We start from the raw sequence: 24,366 nt of genomic DNA, 5'->3' as shown, positions 1-24,366 counted from the left end.
GCGGGAACATGCTGCTTAATGAAATCTTTGAGGAGCGTCTCGTGCCTCGACTGGTCTTCCTGCCGGTCTTGTTCCTACTCGCCGCTTTTCCACTCAGGCCTTCAACCGGAAGATTCAACTCAGTTCGTTTGGAGCTGCAGAATGTGCTCCATGGTTATTATCAATTTGTTATGTTTGTTTGGTATGGATATATATATATATATATATATATATATATATATATATATATATATATATATATATATATATATATATATATATATATATATTCATAACTGTTTTACATGAAGGAGTGGTTGTTCATTTATTATACCATTTAAAGACATTTACCCGAGGGGAGGTGAGGAGAGCTGGAACCATGTAGTGGAAAAGGGGCTTTCGTAACATTTATAAGCCATTACTTAAAGTGGCCCTCACTGAAAGTTAGTTTGATACTCCTGCAATATTCCGTCAGGTTCGGACTGTAAGGCGCATGTGATTATAAACCGCACCCAGTACATTTTTAAAGGAAAAACAATTTTGTTCATACATTAGCCTCACCTGACTATAAGCCTCATATGTATTATAAGTATTTACCAAAAAAGACGGTACACAGAAAGAGTTTTAATAAAATACGATACCTTAACCTCTTAACTTGTCAGTAAGATGTTACCACTCACTAAAATATGTCATGCCACATATCATTGGAAAGCTTAAACCTAGGGATTCAAAATATGATGACCATTGCAAAATCACCTCATGAGAGAAACATAACGATCAGTCTGATATAAGCTACCAAAAACCCTACAGCTAAGGTAACTCACATTACGTCCCAACTTCTTTGAAAATCCATGCAAATGGATTCTTTACATCAAAGACAATCTATAGAATTCACCCACTTATCCTTCCATTATCTGCACCGCTTATCCTCAGTAGGGTCACGGGGGTGCTGGAGCCCATCCAGCTATCTTCGGGCAGTGGGCAGGGGACACCCTAAACTGGTTGCCAGCCTATCGCAGGGCACACGGAGACAGAAAACTCACGTGGTCATCCACTCCTAGGGACAATTTAGATCGGCCAATTGCATGTCTTTGAAATGTTGGAGGAAACCGGAGTGCTCGAAGGAAACCCATGCAAGCACTGGGAGAAAATGCAAACTCCGCACAGGAAGGGTCGATCTCATGACCTTAGAAATGTGCCACACACGCGCTAACCACTGCACTGCCATGCTGCACCCATAAATTCCAACTGGGCAAAAATTTTACTCAATCACATGATAATGCTGACAGATTATTATGAATCTGCCTAAAATGTCTGCTTTGTTGGACGTTGCTTCTTGTGATCTGTTTGTTTCGCCATATGCAATATTGCACAACCGTTACGATACCAACGTTATCACGACAATCCTGTATGTAACATCCCACATGCCGACATTTCTTGTGTAAGTACCATGTAAATTATAACTATAGCCTTATCCCCCTTGTCTTATAACATTATCTTCTCTGTTCCTTTATCTTCTTGCTCATACCTCACTATGAATGTGTAAAACTGGAGTGTCATGCCCAATTTCGTTGTCACAATATGTTAGCCCATTTGTAGCAATGACAATAAAGGTATATTCTCTTCTATTCTATTCTATTCATATTATTTCAAATAAACTCATGAAATTATTCCCATTATGGTAGTTAGTCTTTCCCTTTCAATTGACACCTTTCCCATGATGGGGGTCTGTTCATACTAGTTTTATTAATGCACCAAGCGCAAAGTTACATTAAACTTGGGTCTTCCTCGACAGATTTATTCAACCTGTCTCTGTCTCACCTTTGCTGCTTGTGCGCCCCTGGTGGCCGTTAGAAAAAATGCATGAATTAGCCACATCGTTGCATAAGCCGCAGGGTCAAAAGCTTGGGGAATAAAAGGCGCAGATTGTAGTCCAAATTGTACAGTACTATCAGTTTTTTGTTAGGTTTTTATCTGAGGAACTGGAAGTTTGAAACTATTTAGCCAATTACGTTAGGTTTCTATACCCCTCCATGCAGCAATTTAACCTTGTGATTCACACCGCAGATTAATGCTGTATCCCAGGGGTCTGCTGCTGTCTAGCCCAAGTAAAACATATCCACACGATGAGATATACACAACTATGTAGATTAGATAAAGCAAAAGACACTTGACTACGTGTAAAAGTACGGTCATTAAGATAAAGTCCATGTGCCTTTCGAACGAGTAAAAAAACATCAACAAATTCGAATGTTAAAAAAAAAAAAAGAAAAACCTCTCCCTACAAAAACAAATCTGCTATAATCGGCATCCTGACATGAAAGCTTCAGGCGAAATCCAAAATATGTGATGCGCGATTCACAACATGACCCGAGCTCGCATGTCACTCGTAGAATTTACAGTACATGGAAAGACGCCAACTCTAACCCTACGATGATTATTTTTCTCGTATTTTCTCTCACAGTAACCACACAGATTTCAGTTTTGAAGTCATGAAAACGTGACGTTTTTTATAGAAGTAAAATATCGTCCGTGTTACACTAAAGAAACAGTAGAAAGAGTCTGGATTTGTTTTTACGAGCACTCGTCCGTTACCCTGACTGATGTACAGTACTTAGCGAAAGTATTGCCCCCCTCCCTCAAGAACTTTCAGGCTTCAAACCTTGAGCTAAAAAAATGAAAAAATAAAGAAAAAGAAAAGAATCAACGAATGAAACACAATCCTGAAGTGGAGCATGAATGTATCAACGTTTTATACGTTCTATTAACAACAACCAAAAACAAAAATCAGTGTTGCAAAAATACTCACCCCATGAGTTCCCTGACGATTTTTGAATGATCCTGTCAAGAACTGGAGCATGAGGAGGACCCAGATGCGTGATGTTTCTCACACAAGCTTTATTTTACGGGAATGGGGCAGTTTGTTAACCCAAGTGCCAGTGATTCGGCAATCGTTGGGCGGAAGACGTGTGGCAGCAGTTTGGCAAGAGCAGATATCGGACATTTAGGGTCGATACCGGACAGGACGGGCCAGACGGGATTGATATCAGGCACTGGAGACTAGAGTCTGATAACAAGCAGGACGAGATAGACGGAAACGATAGCAGACACTGGAGATCAAAATTAAACGGTACAAACTAGACGGGAACGCTACCAGACACTGGAGATCGATATAAAACAGAACAACATAACTGGGGACGAAACTGAAGGTCGATATTAAACAGGACAAAATGGACAGGAACGATACCGGACAGGAAACACAAGCAGGAAACCAGACAGAGTCAAAACCCACGTCTTGCAGGTGCAGAGGTTCGTTGACGGACTGACAAAGGGTGAGTGAAAGCACTGAGCTTAAATAGGAGTGGTAACCAATCAGGTTACCAGCAGCAGCTGGCGCCAAACGATCGGGCACAGGTGAGTGCAATGAGTAATAATAATAATTAATAATAATTTCCTTTGTATTGTCATTCTTTGTAACAATGTACACAGAACGAAATGTCGATACACCTGACCCGTTGTAGCGAGTCGATGCAGCCGCAGCCAACAGAGGGCGCCGCCATTATACCAATTAGGTATGACTCGGCCGAGGCGCGAACCAGCGACCTCCCAGTCTCAAAGCGGGCACACTACAATCTAGGCTACTGAGCTGGTAGATCCATTGTCAACCTAAATGACAATGACAGAGTGCACCTTTGTGTTATCAAGTCTCAGTTAACGCTTACTTTTTCATTTTTTTAGTACAGTATAAAATGATAAAAATGATAAATATGGTTTATTTTCACAGTTGTGTCCCAGATTTTTGATTCTCACAAAATATTTTGAGTTTTTTTATATATAAGTTGAAACCTGAAACATGGAAATATGTCAAATGATTCTTGGAGGCCAATACTTTTGCAAGGCACTGTACTTTTTTAAATGGCGAGTGACCATCTCTTGAACTTGGCACCCATCCCAGAGTCCAAAGGCGCTTCCTCTTTCGATAGTCTGTAATAAAAACACCGCGTTAAGTTGAATTTGATTTGCACAGCAACGGGACCAACATGTCCGGTAACACCAAGCCCAGTGAGTAACCCCAGATTTTCTTTCAAGTCAGATTGAATTCATGTATAGTTTTATTTTGATAAGAACGCAAAGAAACATCAAAGATTGCGGCTGGCATTTAAAATCGATTGGAAGAACAAAAGCGCCGGTCGTAGGTTATGATTTGAATTTTAACAACAGGCGTGCAGAACAAAACATATTAGCAGAGAGATTTTCTTTTCTGCAGCAGGATTCATCACGACTTGAATAATAACAATATTTGTATTGCAAGTTTTTTTATAACTCAAACGCAATTGATAAAAACTACAATCACAAAGGGATATGTTTTGTTTTCTAAATAGAATAAGATTTCTCTTTGTATAGCCGTCTAGTGCAAAGGGTTTCCCGATTCTTTAATTGAGGGCATGAAGTTGCAAGGGACACTTTGATATTCTTTAAATTGAACTTAACATACTGCAATGAATACAATACACTGCAGGTGTATCAAACTAACTTTCAGTGAGGGCCACTTCAAGTAATGGCTTATAAATGTTATTAAGAAATATAACTGTTATAAAATACTTTTATGTCAAGGTTGTATATGCAGTATACATATAAGTATGTAAAATGTTTGTGTTCAAAACCTTTTAACATACTGTATGTACTCGAAAACAAAAGAAGTGGAAAAGGGGATACTCTTTGGGAAAATTGAACTGTTTTATGTACAGCTTTATTATTATTATTATTATTATTATTATTATTATTATTATTATTATTATTATTATTATTATTATTATCAATATTGTTATCATGTCACTGTTGTGAGAGGTAAGAGAATTCTCCCACCGTGGTCCGCTGCGTGTCGTAAGAGGCGACTAAAGTTGAGTGAGCGAGGGGACTGGGATCCTCTCCTCTCTCTATCTCTATAATAATAATAATAATTTCCTTGTATTGTCATTCTGTGTAACAATGTACACAGAACGAAATGTCGATTGCACCTGACCCGTTGTAGCGAGCCGATGCAGCCGCAGCCAACAGAGGGCGCCGCCGACCACTTTTTAAGTCTTAGGAATGACTCGGCCGGGGCGCGAACCACCGACCTCCCAGTCTCAAAGCGGGCGCCTTACCATCTAGGCTACTGAGCTATCTTTACTCCCTAAAAGACAGCAAGGCAAAGAAAGGGGGGCGGGAGACCGAAAGGTCTCGCAAACTCTAGTCATAGGGTCACTAAATGTGAGAGGGTGTGGAAGTAAAGCGTCTGAGTGGAGGAAAGAAGAGATCAGAAGGTTGTTGTGTTAGCCTTTTTCGTTGAGAAGGAAATTAAATGTCTTTGAAATGAAGTGTTTGAGGAGTATGTTAGGAGTGACAAAATTGGATAGATTGAGAAATGAAATTGTGAGGGACAGTACTGGAGTAGTCATGGAACTGAGCAAGCGTGTGGATAAGAGAGTTCTCGGTTGGTTTGGACACATGGAGAGGATGGATGAGGATTGAATGTAGAAGAGGATCTACAGAGCGGAAGTAAATGGAAGGAGACCAAGAGGAAGGCCGCGATTGACGTGGATGGATGGTGTTATGAGTGCACTGCAGGAAAGAGGTCTAAATATAATGGAAGCTAGAGCTCCTGTTCGTGATAGGAAGGAGTGGAGAGGTGGTGTGAAAGGATAGTGGGATTGTGGACACGTTCTAAACGATGGGCTGGGCACCCGTATGATGGGGCAGGGGTAAACCAGTGAAATCTGTCGGGCCCTGCTGTTGAACAAAAGAGTGTGTTGTCTCACCCTGACCCGAGTGACACGGCCACTTTCTTGTGTCCCGTTTCATCTGAAGGGATGAAAGCATGACCAACTCGGGTGCCGAGGTGCCTAACTTGTTAGGGCATTTGGGTTGGCCATGGTCCAAAAATGTTTGTGTGTGTTTTTTTGCTATTTTTCCCAGTATTTTCTTTGTTTTTATATGTTTGTCTTGCTCTCGGTCACCCCTCTTGAGGGATATGACCAAGGTAGATAGATAAATAGTTATAATTGTTTTAATAATGCCGCATTTTCCATGCTATAAGTCAAGTCATGTTTATTTGTATAGCCCTTTATCACAAGGAGTCTCTAAGGGCTGCACAGACCACAGGTTATTGCACACTATAGACTATTACGACACCATCCCCTGATCTAAATGAGGGCAAGGAAAAACTCAAAAATTTCAACATGAAGGAAAATAAAGGTGTCTTTTGATAAAAATGTTTACATAAAAGTTGCTAGAGGTAAGATTAGGCCTGAAAATTAGCCCGACTCAACCCGAGTCGCAAGTATATAAACCCGAACCTGCCCAAACCCGACGGATTAACTTGATTTGATAACTGAGCCCGAAATAAACCCAAAGCTTTGATTTGAACGTAAACATGTAGCTTTACTTCGGTTTTGCATGATTCAGCATCAATCTGTGTGTTTTGGCTGAACTACGCATATTGAGGTTAACTTGGGGCTGAGTCCCTCAAATCAAGTGTACACTGCAAGTGCAGCGCCTAAATAAACGCGCCGAAGTCCGCATCTCCGCCACCCGCAGCGAACAAAAGTGAAACTGAACAAAATGGCACCGAAAAGAAAATCAGAAAGAAAGTTTGTAAAGACTGTAAGCTATTGGCAAGACGCGAAAATGACATCTGACGGAAGGGAGGTGGAAGGAGGAAGCCGCGTGTCTTTTACCCCAACACCGAGGAGGAACATTTTTTATGATCCAGTTATTTAAAGTTAACCTGATAGTTTTGTAAGCATTTTCTTTATCTAAATAATTACTTTATTAAAATAAATTGCATGCTGTGCAGATTCTCCACAAAGGGGAAAAAAAGAAAAGAAGAATTTCAGGTTTCGTGTTCGGGTCGGGGACTGGACCCAAGATATTTCCTCTATAAGACCCACTGGACTACAGTGCGCAACGAATTAATTGTAACTCTGCATTTCCTATTTTATCCGTTGTATTTTCAGAGAATTAGGGATTATGCCGGATTATAGGGCGCACTTTGGGGTTTATAGGTGTGCTTTGTAGCTAGGAAAATATGGTACTAGCATTATAATAAGAAACTCAATGCTTCATTCATTTTATTTGCAGTAGTAGGAAAAATAATGGCACATATTAAAATGAAACCTATTTATTCATTCATTTATTCATTTTAAATATTTAAGTTATTTATTCTATTTCTTTATTCACATTTCTTTATTCACATTTCTTTAAAGAATTGTATATGTTATGTATTAATTCAATTGGATCCATTCCATTTTATCTGCATATTTATTCAGTTTATTCATTCGTTATTTAAAGATTTATTAATTAATGTATTTATTAGTTTGTACTGCGGGACGAATGGAAAAAACAAATAGTGGGCCACAAATAGCTCGTAGACCAATGTTTTCACACACCAGGGGTCAAGTACCAATTATTTAAATGCATGTTTAACATTGATAACGTTAAGGCTCCAGTTTTACTTTTAAAAAATGGAAGAATGCCAAAAGGACAAATAACTTATGCCTAAAGTGTGGACATCCCTGCTCATGAAAAACATTTATTTTCAGTTTTTAAAAATTGAATATAAGCAGATATTAAAAGAATATTTTTGAAGGACATAAAACATTAACTGTCATTAGAAAAGAATTAAAAAGTATTTTCTATAACGTAATTTAGTTTATTATTTCCCTTATTTTAGTTAATTGAGCCATATTACTAACCAACAGAACAAGAAGCATTTATTTGGAAAGATAATCATTTGTTTTTACAGTAATCCCTCGTTTTTCGCAGGGGTTGTGTTTAGAAAATGTGCCGCATTAGTCAAATTCCGCCTCAAATTTTTTCTTTCAATTATTTAATTATTCATGTATTACCCAAGAACAAACACAATTTTAAATAAAAGTACTGTACTTTTTAAAAAGGATTTTTACAAATAATTTGTGTTCTGTCAATTTATGATTTTAAAAACATTTTTGTTGTTTTATTGCACAACCGTGTTGGTTTGGATTTGATTTGATTGAGGAAAGGATCCACTTTATTTTACTGCCATTATGTGGACATTATGTAAAACTGCAGTTACCTTTCCCGGTGTCCAATAGACACCACATATTTTTCCATTATCAAACATTTATAAAAAAGCACCAGAAACCTGCATGTGGCTCCAGAGCAAGTTCACCGGGTGGAGAAGTCTAACTTTGTTGGCGATAGAAAGCATCTTCTGCTCTTTAGCCAATCAGAATGCAGAACTCAACGCACGGTGAAAATCTGCAAAATAGGAAAACCGCGATAAGTAAACAGTGATACTGCAACAAATTATTTTTTCAAAACTATTTTTAAAAAAATGATTTCATTATTATTTAATCTTTTTTTTTACTTATTGCACTTCAGTCTCCCAGAAAGTTTAACCGGATTTTTTTTGCTGTGAAGGCGAGAATTTTATGATATACAACACAAGACAGTTCTGAGATCATGGGCTCAAACCTTCCTGTGTGGAGTTTGCATGTTCTCCCCGTGCTTGCGCGGGTTTCCTCCAGGCACTCCGGTTTCCTCCCACATTCCCAAAACATGCATGTCAGGTTAATTGGCCGTTCCGAATTGTCCCTAGGTGTAAATGAGCGAGTGAGTTGTCTGTCTCTGTCTGCCCTGTGATTGGCTGGAAACCAGTTGAGGATGTCCCCTGCCCACTGCCCATAGATGAGTGGGATGGGCTCCAGTACCCCCGTGACCCTACTGAGGATAAGCGGTGCAGATCATGGATGGACGGACAACACAAGACAACATTTTCATTTAGTGGCTTTCACTCTAGTCATCAAAAAAGCCGAGATATTGTTTTCAAATAGCAAGCAGACAATTATTGCCAACAATTCCTGCAGTCCTTCCATTTTGTTCGCTTTTCATCAATTTTGTAGGGACATTTACTTCTGTGCCATATTTTCTCCACTGGATGGTGAAACTCACACATTTTTTCACGTTAAGCTTGGGAAAATAGTCTCTACCTTTTGCTGACTGCCACCTTTGAACGATGACTTAAACTGCGAGGGTCTGCACTGTAAGATAGGACTGAATGGGTGTCAAGGAAAGCCTACTAGAAAATCGGAAAATCCCTCCATTGCAAGAGCTTTGTGTGCTGAGTCCATCTGACTTCATTCAGTGCTAGTTACGATGACATACAGCATCACGGTGCGGTATGCTAGGAGCGCTGCGGTAGAATGAAAAAACTTACGGAGAGTAATCAACACAGCCCAGGAAATCAATGGTTGCTCCCTGCCCAGTCTGGAAGATATTGCCTGGTTGTGAAGCTGCAGCAGAGCTAAAAACATTACAAAAGACTCCTCTATTCCGCCCATTGACATAGTGTATTTTGTCATGTATTTTGTTGTTTATGTTGTTGTGTACTTTGTCGAGTTTTCTGTCGTGTACTTTGTTGTGTACTTTGTTGAGTCGTTTGTCGTGTATTTTGTTTTGTATTTGCCTTGTATTTTGTCTTTGGTTGCGTCATTATTTTTGTAGTGTATTTTGTCAGGTAATTTGTCAGGTATTTTGTTGTTTACGTTGTGTACTTTGTCGAGTTTTCTGTAGTTTACTTCGTTGTGTACTTTGTTGAGTATTTTATCGTGTAATCGTGTTTGTATTTATCTTGTTGTTCGTCATTTACCGCGTTGTTATTTTTGTAGTGTATTTTGTCAGGTATTTTGTTGTTTACTTTGTTGTGTACTTTGTCCTGTTTTCTGTCGTGTACTTTGTTGTGTACTTGACTTTATTAAGTCTTTTGTCGTGTATTTTGTTTTGTATTTGTATTATATTTTGTCTTTTGTTGCGTCATTATTTTTGTAGTGTATTTCGTCGGGTATTTTGTCAGGTATTTTGTTGTGTACTTTGTTGTGTACTTTGTTGAGTTTTCTGTCTTGTACTTTGTTGAGTATTTTGTCGTGTATTTTGTTTTGTATTTGTCTTGTATTTCGTCACTTATTGCGTCATTATTTTTGTAGTTTTTTTTGTCGAGTATTTTGTCAGGTATTTTGTTCTCTACTTTGTTGTATACTTTGTCGAGTTTTCTGTTGTGAATTGTGTTGAGTATTTTGTCGTGAATTTTGTTTTGTATTTGTATTGTATTTTGTCTTTTGTTGTGTCATTATTTTTGTAGTTTATTTTTTCGGGTAGGGCAGCACGGCGGCGCAGTGGTTAGCGCTTTTGCGGCACAGTTCATGTCATGGGAACCTGTCGTGGGTTCAAATCCAGCTCCAGACTTCCTGTGCGGAGTTTGTAAGTTCTCCCCGTGCTTGCGTGGGTTTCCTCCGGGCACTCCGGTTTCCTCCCACGTTCCAAAAACATACATTTCAGGTGAATTGGCCGGTCCAAATTGTCCATAGGTGTGAATGAGCGAATGAGTTGTCTGTCCCTGTGTGCCCTGCGATTGGCTGGCAACCAGTTCAGGGTGTCCCCTGCCCACTGCCCGGAGATGGCTGGGATGGGCTCCAGCCCCCCCGCGACCCTAATGAGGATAAGCGGTACGGCTAATGAGATGAGATGAGATGAGATTTTTTCGGGTATTTTGTCAGGTATTTTGTTGTTTACTTTGTTTTGTACTTTGTCTAGTTTTCTGTGGTGTACTTTTTTTGAGTATTTTGTCGTGTATTTTGTTTTGTATTTGTCTTGTATTTTGCATTTATTGCGTCATCATTTTATTTGTGTATTTTGTGGGGTATTTTGTCAGGTATTTTGTTTTGCATTTTCTCGCTTTTTTTGTCACGTACGTTATCTCGTGCTGTGTCGTGTACATTGTCGGGTAGTTTGTCAGTTATTTTGTTGAGTATTTTTTCGAGTAATTTTTCGAGTATTCTTTGAGTATTTAGTCATGTGTTTTGTCGTATGCCTAGCCATGTACTTGATTAGGTATTTTGTCGGGCATTTTGCCCTCTGCTAAACTCTACAGGTCCCTATAATGGACAGTAGTAATTATTTGACCACTGGATGTCGATGTATGGTGTTCTGCCAACAGAAATTAGTGCTATAAAACACAAAGAAGAATACAAACTATGATACAAAGCGAGCGAACCGTACCATTGTTTTTTTTTTTTTTAATTGCAATTCCTTTTGGGGTTTTTTCGGTACCCGTAGCAGCAAGATGGCAGATAGTTATGTCATTAGGCGAGACCCATTGTATGCAAAATAAATGCATCCAAATCTGAGAGCGACTTCCCGCGTCCAGCGAACACCGGATCGTGGGCGCAGCCCTTCCTCTTTCTTTCAATAAAACTTGTGGTAAACGTCACGCAATTGGGTCCTGTTTCCGTTCTGGTCCGGACAGTTTGACTGTTATACATCAGTGTTGTTTGTTGTTTTGATTTAATGCACTGTTCGCACCATTGTCACAAGTGGCCAATTATGTTACTGTTCTTTTATTTGCACATTCTTTAGAACTCAGCTGGTTTTGTAACCTAACCAGTTTGTTATTTGGACTATTATACCTTACTGCCCTTCATTGTTTTGACTTTTACGCACTGTTTACATCAATGTCACTAACAGCCAATCATGTTGCTGTTCTCTATTTACCACAGCCTGTAGGGTGGATCTGCTTTTTTATACCTAGCCAATTTGTTATTTTAAGTAGTATACCTCAAGCACGTTTGTGTTTCGACTTTTATTCATTGTTTACACCATTGTCACTATTGGCCAATCATGTTGTTATTCTTTGATATCCACACCCTTTAGGGTGGATGTGCTTTTGTAACGCGGGAGATTAATTTGAAAAAAGGGCTCAATGAAGGGCTTTCGGAACAGGTTGGACTTTCTTACCTGAAGGTTTCTCTCTATGTACTCTTTGCATATTCAAAATCAATTGATGTCTTCTCTCCTTACTTTGAGTGTCTACTAAACGTTTAACTTAACAAATACCTTTTTTGAAATGCATTCCTTTTTAGGGTAGCATTTATTTTTTCTCCTTTTAAAACACACCTTCAAATGATTGAAATACTATTACTTCTTTTTTAATATGTCTTCTACAGCCTTAAGTTCCTTCATGTACTAGCAGGAGTACACGTACCCCTTTGAGAACATCGATCTACTCTCTTTTCTGTTTATCTTCATAAAACGCAACGTTAAGACAAACACATAGCTAACGGCTCGAGAAATTCCTGCAAAATCTTAAGCTATCTGTACGTCCTCAAAGCACGCTGCAAAAAGGAAAATTCAACCTCACTTTGTTTACATTGTACGTGCCGGCATAGCCTGCAGCACTTATCTCTCGACTGCATATGCCTTTCTTTTAATTGTTGTTAGCATCTCAGGAGCAAGCCTGGTTTATTTTCCAGATAGGTGATTTTTTTTTTTTTGCATTTCATGCAGGCGAAGAACAGGAATCTCTCAGATAAGTCATCAGCGAGAGCAGGTGTCACTCACAGAGCATCAGCCCCGGGTAGAGCGTGTCACAAGACGTTATGTAATCTCTCAAAAAGCACGACAGTTAAAAAGCTCCGCTCGGCTATGCATTTTTCAGAGAACACTTCATTTAGAGCAGGGGTACGCATACCAAGGCCAGAGGGCGGCGTGTGGTCTGTCAGGCTTGACTACTTAAGTAATACTATTAAAAATATACATATAATTTTTGCCCGCTTTATTCCCATTGTCCTTTGTGTGCATACTACAAAAATACTACTAAGAAATACTACAAACAAACTACAACTGCGCTACACAACTAAATATCTAATTTAGTTCCTAAAAACAGAGACCTCATACATTATTTTGCTTTCCTTTTGAAATGAAAAAATATATTATAGAAATACGACAAAAATACTAACTTAATAACAATTTAATAAAAAATACACAAATACATAAATAATGCCACAAAAATGCTAGAAAAATACAACAACAATAATACTATAATACAAGAATACTACTAGACAAATACGACACAAACACAAAAAAACATCTACAGAAATATTTTGATAGAAAAAACTACAAAAATACAGCAACAGTAGGACTATAAAAATACTACAGATCTACTAAAATATGATACGATTGAAATAACACATTATACTATGGAAAAACTACAAAACACTACTATGGAAATACGACAAAAACACTTCTGGAGAAAACTACAAATTTACTACAAAAATACAACTACAAAATATTACACCAGGAATACTAGAAATATACTACAATGGTACTAATATAGAAATATTACACCAGAAGTATGACAAAATACTAAAACAATACTAGAAAATTCTGGTATGGAAATACTAGAAAAACATTACAGTACTAAAAAAACTACAATGGCAATACTTGAAAAATACTTCTAGAGAAAATCGCCTACAGTATTATTGTAAGACAACATTTTCACCACAGAAATATTACAACAGAATGACCACAAACATACTACTACGTACAGAAATACTACGATAGAAACTCTAGAAAAATACAAAAATTAAACTAAAAAAAATATATTTTGGAAATACTACCAAAAAATACAACTACGTTAATACTGCGGAAGTATCAAATTAGGTGTTTAAAACAGTGACCTAAAGTATAACTTTTTTTAATTGAAAGTGTTTCAAACGCTCTATTTAAAAAATATGTATAAAAAGAAGTATAGCCTGTGTGTATATTTACTCAAAAATCCCCCAAAATTGAATAGGTCTCTAGGATCAGCCCGTGGCCCCGTTTTTGGACCCAATGCGGCCCCGAGTCCAAATAGTTGCCCACCCCTGAATAACAGAATGTTGGCAGCTTGGCGAAGGTTCACTTGTATTGGTGCTAAATTTGTGTTAGTACACTTCCAAATCGTGTTATCGAGTGTGTTAATTGAACACCTTTGAAAAATTCACTGATCACTGAATTAATGTTGCTATAAGCCTAGAGCTGTGTACATAATGTGAGGGAGAAAAAAAAGAGAGTTTGGGGTTTGTCTCTTATTGTCTCTTGTGTTTCTCTTGTATTGTATCAAAACGATACAGAGATAGAGGCTACCGTGGCGAACTCGTTTGACTTGATTGATTTGCCGTTTCGTGATAGTCGGTGTTTACCGGATGGTACTCATAATTGACAAATTTGGGTTTTTCCGTACAGATTTTCTTGTACGTCGTACACGTCTTAAAATGCATAATTAACGTACTTTGTACGGCCAAAACGTACAGGTTGACAGGTATGGAAGAAAAGAGAACTTTTGTTTTTTGGACCTCATCCCTTCATTTTCATGAACCGTTTTGTAGTAGTCAATACACCTTCTTTAGTTCGAATCTGGAAAGCTGTCTCTCGGTTGAATATTTGCAAAACCTGCCTTCGATTCCCCGGGTTGCCATAATGTGTACAAACAGCTCTGGAGGTGACTTTGACCATGTGGCTCCTTTACTTTTCCTAGGGACTCCCTAGCGCTTGTTCAACAAACCATGACCCCAACAACCTCGCCCAAGGAGAATGCCCAGCAATGCCGGGCCATTCTGCTTGTATACTTAAAAATATATGGTTGACATTTTCTGTTTAAATCTATAAACCGTTTTATTGTTGTTGTTATAACTGCACAAATGACATCACATTGCCTTTTTTTCATTACTTTCTTTTAGCATTTTAATATTTGAAAGATAATTTGGTTACCATCCGACAGACCATCCGTCTACTGTTCATTGCGTTAATTGTCTTTTTCACCAGATGTTTTTTTCCAATTATTACAAAATCGTAACGGCTCTATCGTTGCCATATCCTGTAGCCAACTGCGAAATTCAAATGTGTTGGAGAGTGTTAAGGCTAGGACCTTAGCTTGGCCTTTTGGCTGAGAGTAAGAGTCCCGGCTCCTAGGCTTTGTAGCGTATTATGAACTGACCGATAACGGATAATGGATAATGAATACAGAAGATAGAACAATAACCCTTAAAAATACCCCCCTCCCCCATCCTGTTCCGTCTAGCTCGTAAATACGATTCTATTGATTCTATTTCTTATTCCTTCTTAGTGTCCAGCAGGCAGAGATGCCCCCAGGCCAAAGGTCTGGAGAGCGTCACCCCTTTGGTGAGCTCTGTGGAGGAAATTTCTGATCCCATTCCCACCACCATCAAGGGAAGCGTCCCAACATGGATCAATGGAAGCTTCCTCAGAAACGGTCCGGGGAAGTTTGAGTTTGGCCCAGACAGGTACAGAACAAGTCTTTCAAATGTTCTTCCCCTTGTGGAGGACCAATCCTGCCAAGTATAAAAAATAAATGTATACATAAATAACAACCTGTAAATGGACACTTGCATAAATCACGTAGTACCTAAATATAGAACAAAAGCTTTTATTCATATATTTGCGCATTTCTTAATTACTTTGTTGTGCATTGTCTGTTATTTTGTCATTAATTGTGTAGTGTACTTTGTCTTGTATTTTTTCTTGTGTTTGTCTTGTATCTTTTCTTGTGTTTGTCTTGTATTGTCTCTTGTGTTGGTCTTGTATTGTCTCTTGTGTTTGTCTGGTATTTTCTCTTGTGTTTGTCTTATAATGTCTTTTGTGTTTGTCTTGTGCTGTCTCTTTTGTTTGTCTTGTACTGTCTCTTGTGTTTGTCTTGTATTTTTTTCTTACATTTTCTCTTGAATTCTGTCTTGTGTTTTTCTTGTATTTTGTCTTGTGTTTGACTTGTATTTTTTCTTGCGTTTGTCTTGTTTTATCTTTCACGGTTTGTCTTGTATTTTCTTTTGTGTTTGTCTCGTATTGTCTCCTGTGTTTGTCTCATTTTGTGTCTTGTGTTTGTCTTGTAGTTTCTCTTGTATTTGTCTCGTATTTTCTGTTGTGTTTGTCTCGTATTGTCTCTTGTGTTTGTTTTATATTTTCTCTTGCGTTTGTCTTGTTGATTTTAATTTTGGTTGATTGTTTTGTTGTGTGTTTTGTCGAGTGCTTTCTCCTATTTTTTGTGTGTTTGGTCATCATTTCGTCGTGTGTTTTGTCGGGTATTTTGTGATTTATTTTGTTTGTTTAGGTGTTTTTTTTGTTTTGCGTGTTGTCATGGGGGTCAGGTATTACGTTGTGCATTCTATCTTGCATTGTCGTGTGTGGGTTTCTTTTGCGTGTTGTTTTTTTGTCTATTTTGTCATTTATTTTGTTTGTTTAGTCGTTTGTTTTTTGTGTTTAGTTGTGTGTTGTCATGTGTTTTGTCAGGTATTACAGTGTGCATTTTGCCTTGTATATTGTCAGATGTTTGTTGTTTGAGACTCTTGTTGAGTTTTTTTGTGTATTTTGTTGGGTGTTTATCACATATTTCGGCATATACTTTGTTGTTTATTTTTTTGTGTATTTTGTCCCGTATTTGTGTTTTGTTCCGATAAATTGTTATTGAAATGAGCGGGCGGTTCAAATTGGCTGAGCTCTTCACCTATGGTTTGGTTAACAAGTGCACCAATCAAATGCAATGCCTTTCTTCCATCAGGATGAGGGAAGCAAGACATGAGTAGTCGATTTGGTCATGACTAATCAAATAATGTATGAAAAGTTCAGCCAGTTTGATAGACCCTCTTGTTTGAATACAGGACAAAATAAATTCTGAAATGAATAAATGACAAAATGTATAAACATATAAATAGATTTCTTTTATGTGATCAAATTAGTCAGACATGATTAATTTATGAGTTCAATTATTCATTCATCATAAATTTGTAGGTATTTGTCTACCTATATTTACTTCTAGATAAGCCAGGATCGGTCCTCCTTAAGTGATGATCCTTAAACAATATTCTTTGCCACCTCCCCTTTAGATACACTCATTGGTTTGACGGCATGGCCATGATGCACCGATTCCAAATCAGCAATGGCAACGTAACGTACAGCAGCCGATTCCTCCGAAGCGATTCGTATGTGCAAAATTCAGAGAAGGAACGCATCGTGGTGTCCGAGTTCGGCACATTGGCTATGCCCGACCCCTGCAAGAACATTTTTGCCAGATTTTTTTCACGTTTTCAGATGCCCAGTAAGAATCTAAAAATTAAACATTTTGTCAGATTTTACTTACTATTTAGAACAACTTTTGGTGTTAAAAACTGTTACAATGTACTCAACACAATGGGCCAGTCTCTAAGCACAAGCTTGTAATATTTTGCCAAATGTAACATTTTATTTATCTTATTTTTGTCACGGTTGCCATGGCGCCCAATTGGGCCCGCCCGTGTGGCGCCAGCTGCGGCTCATTAACAGATTGGCTTCCCTTCTATTTGAGCTCAGTGCTCTCCCTCACCCTTTGTCAGTCCGTCAACGAACTTCTGCACCCGCAAGACGTGCGTTTTGACTCTGTCTGGTTTCCTGTCCGGTATTCTTCCCGTCTATTTTTTCCTGTTTAATATCGATCTCCAGTTTCGTTCCCGTCTAGTTTGTCCTGTTTAATTTTGATCTCCAGTGTCTGGTATCGTTTCCGTCTATCTCGTCCTGCTTGTTATCGGACTCCAGTCCCCAGTGCCTGATATCAATCCTGTCCGTCCTGTCCGGTATCGACCCCATCTGTCCGATATCTGCTCATGGTATCGATCTTGTCGGCCTCTGGCTTCCTGTCATTCCACGCCAGACTGCTGTCTTACGTCTTCCGCCCCTGGCGTTGACATTACGTGCATGACAGCCCCATTTCCCGTAAAATAAAGCTTGTATGAGAAACGTCACGCATCTGGGTCCTACTCCTGTTCCGGTTCTTGACATTTTTCTCTTTTAAGTCTTTTATGTCTAATCTCGTTTTAAATAATGTTCAGTACATTGTTATCAATGACAGGTGAATTCTAAATCCCTTTATATATTCTCATTGTAAAATGTATGTTTTGTGGGGTTTGAATCAATAAAGCGATTACTAATACAAATGAAACTACACCATCGGACATAAAAAAGGAAAGAATAAATATTTGTGTTTGTATATGCAATATATTCTATCATTCTACTTTAAATACGTGATTTGACTTGAGAAGCAATTTTAAACAGTTTGATATGTAAATATATGAATATATATATATAATGTGTTTGTGTGTGTGTGTGTGTGTGTGTGTGTATGTATGGATATTCCTATTATATTGTAAGATTCAATATAATATTAAACAGATAAAAAAATAAAAACCAGTTCAGGGTGGTATGGGCTCCAGAACCCCCGTGATCCTAGTGCAGATAATGGATGGATACATTAAAAATGCATGATACAAAAAAGCCCGCTGTTCCAATCTTCTGCATTATAAGTTGGAGGTTTTATTTAGTCTGGCCAGGGGTGCGACTTGTACTCCTGTGCGACTTACGTTTTCTTTCTTAATTATGCATTTTTTGGCTTGTGGTTTGTTTTGTCGACTTATAGCCCGGAAAATACAGTATATACGTTTAGAAAAGGCAACATTTTCTGGCTCTAAAAGCAGGAAATGTTTACTCTAAAAACGATTATTTCGGTACTTTTTGCAGCGTTATTTAAACTCAGCGGTGTCTAGCATCTGTTTTTTTCCTTTTTTCTTTTATTTTTTTCCTGTTCACAGAGGCCACAGACAACGCGAGTGTGAACTTTGTCAAGTACAAGGGAGACTATTACGTCAGCACAGAAACCAATTACATGAGGAGGATCGACCCGAAAACTTTGGAAACAAAAGAAAAGGTAACCAAAACTTTCCTCTGCATCCTTAAAATACACAAAATACATATTTCTTGCTATTTCAGGTGGACTGGAGCCAGTATGTTGCCGTTAATGCAGCCACAGCACACCCGCATTATGACCGCCAAGGGGCCACGTATAACATGGGCAACTCTTATGGGAAGGGAGGTAAGACTTGCACGATAAAATAATATTGCACACTTAAGTCATAAAGAATTTGGGTCAAATATAATTACTTGTTGTTGCACTGCTTGGGTTAACCTGAAGAATTTATTATTCTGATAATTAAGGTCTTTTTCAGGGCCATCTAATTCCTTGCGTTTCCCTTCCCCCTTCAATTCTCTTGCTCTACTGGTACTTTTGACAGGTTTTCTTCTAAACACTGGGTCATTTTGTTTAAAACAATTCTAAAGAGAAATAAACAACCCCAAACGTGAAAACCAAAGCAAGCTACAGATTTGGGTGTTACACATTTGCCTTAAATTGGCCAAATTTTGCTCAAAACAACTCTATAATTTGTTGTGCTTCCCTTCCTGTGATTATCAATTCCATCTGCTGACAATTTTCTTCCATTATTGGCACTTTTTCGACAGATAATCGTCCAAAAATTGGGTAATTTGATTTTCTTAAATCTGTAAGATAAACAAAGGAAAGAAACCCCCAAATATGTGAAGCAAAGCAAGCTACAGATTGGGTATTTCTTTTAACATTCCCAAAGGCTGTTATTGCCCAAAACACACCTCAGTAAACAGGGATCTATCTATCTATCTATCTATCTATCTATCTATCTATCCCACTCTCACTCTCTCTATCTATATCTTTCACTCTCACACTCACGTTCTCTATCTATCTATATATTTCACTGTCACACTCACTCACTCTATCCATCTATATCTGTCACACTCACTCTCTCTATCCATCTATATCCCTCACCCTCATTCTCTCTCTATCTATATATTTCATTCTCACACACTCTCTCTATCTATCTATATTTCTCACTCTTACACACTCTATCTATCTAAATCTTTCACTTTTTCCTGTTTATACCTCTCATTCTTTCTATTGATATATCTCACTCTCACTCTCACTCTCACTATTACTCTCACTCTCTCTATCCATATCTCTCACTTTCACTCTCTCTATCTATGTCTCTCACTCTCTATCTCACTCTCACTCTCACTCTCACCCCCACTGTCTCTATCTATATCTTTTACTCCTCTCACTCTCACTCTATCTATTGCTGTTACTCTCACTCTCACGATCTATATCCCTCTTACTCTATCTATATCTCTCAGTCTCACGTCCATTCTTCCATCTATCTACTGTGTTGCAATTCCAATTCCTTCCTTTTCCCTTTCCAATTATCTTCCATTACCAGTACTGTTTTTGACGGAATCTTCCTAAAATGGGGTAATTTTGTTCAAAACAGCTGAAATAAATAAAGCGTGATAGTGCTTTATGCAAGCCCATCAACAACGGGTTTTGTTTTAGTTCAATGACCCAATTTGAATTATCTTTGACTCAAGATTTATCTTTTATCTGTACAACACACAAACACATTTCTAATAAGCGGGTCATACCACCATATTGGCCCACTTTCCTCATTATGCTTCTCTTTGTGTAAATTGCAATTCATCCCCTTCCCTTTTTCTCAACGAAATCCCTTTATTTACTCGTATTAATTTGAAGGATAATCATCCAAAAATTGGTAATTTTTATTATAGCATTATAGAAGCAAACTTTCTTTCTATGCTAGTAACTACCAGGCTTTCAGCGGTCGAAGAACTCCCAAAATGTCCGGCTACTTCCCCTCCCCTTTTCTTCCCTATCATTAATTCTCTGTGTTAATAAATTGTGTGTGTGCTATTTCAATTGGCCTGGTTCATTGAATCAATTTTCTTGGGATTAGTAATTCATATCAGAACTCAAAAGAACTTAAAGCAATGACGTATTTTTTTTTCATCAGTGTAGGAAATTTTAGCATGCTTCAGAGAAAAAAAATGGAGTAAAGTCGTTTACTGATTGCAGTAAAGAATAGTTTGTTTCAATCCTTTCAAAGCTGGAAAAATCCCTACATGATTGGTGCCCGCGTGAGGCGTAGATTGATTTGAATGTCCGAATGAAACCGAATTCTGACCAAACGTTGAACACTCTACACCAGGGTTGTCAGACAGGCGGCCCACGGGCCGGATGAGGCCCACTAAGGGATTGAATCCAGCCCGCGAGACAATGCTGAGGGAATCACAAGAGAACAATGAGCTGCATGTTAAAATATGTCCACTTGATGTTGCCAAAGCCAGCTGCCTCTCACAAACACTGTACTTGTATTTACCTCTCTCTCTCTTTCTCTTTCTCTCTCTCTTTCTCTGTCTCTCTCTCTCTTTCTCTCTCTCTTTCTCTCTCTCTTTCTCTCTCTCTTTCTCTCTCTCTCTTTCTCTCTCTCTTTTCCTCTATTTTCTCTCACTCTCCATCTCTCTCTTTCACTCTGTCTCTTTTTCTCTTTATTTGTTCCTTTTTGTCTCTTTCTCTGTGTCTTTTTACCTTATTTTGCTCTCTTTCTTTATCTTTCCTTTTCTCTCTCCCCTCTCTCTTTATCTCTCTTTCTCTTGCTTTCCCATTCTCTCTTCCTCTCCTTCTCTTTTCTCTCCTTCTCGCTTTCTAATTCTTTGTGGATTTCTTTCTTTCTCTTTACCTCCCCCTCTCCCACTAGTTCTCTTTTTATCTCTTTTGTTTCTCACATTCTCTTTCTTTCTTTCTTTCTCTTTCTCTCTCTCTCTCTCTCTCTCATTCTCTCTCTATCTTTCTCCCTTTCTGTCTTTGTTTGTCCCACCCTCTCTCTTTTTCATTCTCTTGAATCTACTAGTCCGGCCCCCGAGTGAATGTTTGGTCTTTCGTTTAAAATGAGTTTGACACCCCTGCTCTACACCCATGACCCAATTTGGTTTATTTTTGACTCAATAATATATTGTTTTGTATGAGACACATGCAATTTTCAAAAGGGCTAGTCCACCATGCTGGCCCACTTTCCCCGTTTTTTTCCCCGGAATTTCTCTGACTGTTGCACTAAAACCAGATGATTATTTTTTAATGCTTCTTTTGTGCTGAATCTCATTACGTGTGCATATGCCGAATTAAGTGGCGAGTATGTGTTTATATTCCCTCAGTGTATTGACTGTATTTAATAAGAATATTCATTATGCATCCTATTCATTATTAATGTTTACGTAGGCTTGTATCAACTCCGATTTGGATGTTCTAAATCCCCGCCTTCTATGTTTCTGTGATTGCGCTCGTGTCCTTTCAAGGTTTTTTCTACAATATCGTTCGGGTGCCCCCACCCGAGAAGACGGGGGCCAGCGAGGATTGCGGGGACCTCTACGGGGCCAAAGTGATCTGCTCCATTCCAGCAAGCCAACCCAGGAAACCGTCCTACTATCACAGTTTCGGTGAGAATGGATCCGTGGAAATGAGTGAGAGGAATTTAATTTCCTTTCCGAGAACCGAGTCTTTTGGCTCGTCTCAAGACCAAAGCTCCAAAAAGGCTCTTCAGATTTGTTTTGTTCCTTCAATCCAAATATGATCAATTATTATTGAACTTTTATTCATGAAATGATTAAAAAGGGGGGAAATAAAGCAAAAACATTTAAATAAAAAAGACAAAAAAAAGGAAAGAAGTGAGAAAAAAAGTAAGTGAAAAGCTTGGAAATGAGAAACCAATGAAGATAAATAAAATCAAAAGAAAAAAGAAAGGGGGAAAACAAGAAAAAGGAATTAATAAGCTAAAAGGAAATTAAAAGAAAAATAATATAAAGTCAAAAATAGAAAAAAATGCCTATTCACCAATCACAAGAGAAGAAATAAGTGGACAGAAGGGAACTCTTGATTGGTGGGAAGCATGATCCTGACATTTACTCCCAAGAGAATTTGGTTTTGTTGACTTTTGAATATCTTTTTTCCTTTTCCCTTTTCTTTTTCCTTCTTTCCTCCACCGCTAGCTTTGTACTTTTTCTTTCTTGCCTTTTTATGTTCTTTTATTCTTGCTTTTTCCTTTTTTTGTTCTATTTGTTAATTTTTTTCCTCTTTTCTAAGCCTATTACCTTTTTTCCTTACTTTTTTGTTTGTCTCTCTGTTTTCCTTTTCTATTTTATCTTTTTTTTCGTTTACAAAAGACACCTGTGCGAATGAGCGTCGGGTATAGGAAGTGCTTTGGTGCCCGTCTGTTCTGACAGGCTTGAGCCTACACTTGTCTTTCTTCTTCCATATTAATGACTCATTCCAATTGTAGTCTCACTGTGCTTCCCTTTGTCAGTCACTGTGCCTTTGTATTGTGTTTTGTTCCAGCCAGCTGTGCCTTTTCGCATTCCTTTTTACCGTAATCGTCTTTATCCTTCACTTTAGGCTTCCATAATTGTCTTGAAAATTAGTTAAAAACATAATTACAGTGGACCCACGAGATGGGACATAAATCCATTCTGAGGGTCGCAAAGTGAAACTGCAGTATGGCGGGGAATAGAAACCTATGGCAATTATTGAATGTGTTCCAAAGCACCTGTACCTCAGATAAACATAATAAAAATAGTAAAATAAATATATACAGTAAGCAGTACTTTGTATAATGTGTGTATATATGATTGAATAACATTCCAAATAAATATAAATGCAAAGGAAAAGGGACATTTTATTTACTTTTGGTGTCACGTGACTTGAGCTGGTATGGTGGAGTTAATGGGTGGATGCAGGGACTTTGTTTCTTGTATCGCATTCTTAATAATTGCCCCGATTGTCGATCGCTTACATTAGGGTAATGAGGAGTGTGCCTTCTTTGAATTTCTATATTTCAGGCTACAATTACATGGTTATCATGTTTTTGCTTATTCTTTAGCTACACTGCAAGCCTTGGAGATCCAAGTCTTGCAGTGATGTTAAGGGGAGAATGAATACAGTAAAAAAATACTCAAATACATTCAGTACAAAAAGTATACTATTGTGCCGCTGACTCACAAAGTCTTTTGGAAGAACATGCCATTCTCAACTGAACAAAGAGAAAAGACATTGTGGGAGGAAGTTCAGCCAATGGCATATCAGCATCTACAGGCTAATATGCCATTGTTAAAGCTCTGTTTATTTGTGGGATAGGCTTGATTGAATATCAGTTTTCACAAACCAGAAGCAGACCATGGTCTTATATGAGGTTGACCAATCACAGACAATACCAGATCATTCAAATACATTACAAAATAAGAAAAATAACAAACTAGATATACGTTTATGCAAAAAGTATTATTATATTATTTTACAGAAATATTATTGAAATTAATCATTTAAAAAGAAAAATGACTAACTTAAATATTTGTAATGGTAGGATAAGGCATTTTAAATATTTTGCTCTTTGTTGCCATCTCCTGGCTTGTGTTATCATTGGAGCCTCGGTCAGCTTATTGATGATGTACGTTCAAGTATGTGCATTTCTTAGAACCACTCGAAGAACAAGTTTTTTCTTTTTTGAGTTTTTGGGTTTGGCTTTTATTATTATTTTTATGCTACACTAACAAAACAAAACAGAAAAGAACCTGCAGGGACCATCATAACGTCCTGTTTCAGCACACCCTCCAGCCCCCATTCCTTAAACTGAATGCGTTCCGCCCCAAACACCTCTGATAAAAAAAATAAAAACAGATAGGTGCAGTGGAATATAAAGCATAAGGGCTCTTTGAACTCAGTGGGGCATTATTAACGCATACTTAGTAGAGAAAATATTTAACGTTCAACTTCTTATGTACACCTCAAATGCCGCACTCCACCTTTAAGTT

The 24,366-nt window shown here is 38.0% G+C and overlaps 1 protein-coding gene across 1 annotated transcript in view; it reads left to right on the top strand.

The window, feature by feature from the left end:
* Nucleotides 1-3,975: 3,975 nt before the first annotated feature.
* Nucleotides 3,976-24,366, top strand: part of bco2l (beta-carotene 15, 15-dioxygenase 2, like) — a 37,492-nt gene continuing 17,101 nt past the window's right edge. The window contains exons 1-6 of the mRNA XM_088336422.1: nt 3,976-4,041; nt 14,939-15,116; nt 16,710-16,921; nt 18,444-18,559; nt 18,622-18,724; nt 21,862-22,002. Coding sequence (XP_088192548.1) covers nt 4,020-4,041; nt 14,939-15,116; nt 16,710-16,921; nt 18,444-18,559; nt 18,622-18,724; nt 21,862-22,002 — 772 coding nt within the window. The 5' untranslated portion in view covers nt 3,976-4,019. The remainder of the gene's footprint in view (nt 4,042-14,938; nt 15,117-16,709; nt 16,922-18,443; nt 18,560-18,621; nt 18,725-21,861; nt 22,003-24,366) is intronic.

This window comes from Urocampus carinirostris, chromosome 5 (genome assembly GCF_059441175.1).
Source record: "Urocampus carinirostris isolate Australia breed hairy pipefish chromosome 5, RoL_Ucar_1.0, whole genome shotgun sequence".
In the NCBI taxonomy this organism is placed as follows: domain Eukaryota; kingdom Metazoa; phylum Chordata; class Actinopteri; order Syngnathiformes; family Syngnathidae; genus Urocampus; species Urocampus carinirostris.
Note: the sequence above shows the minus strand (reverse complement) of the source record. Positions and strands in the feature narration are given on the sequence as shown.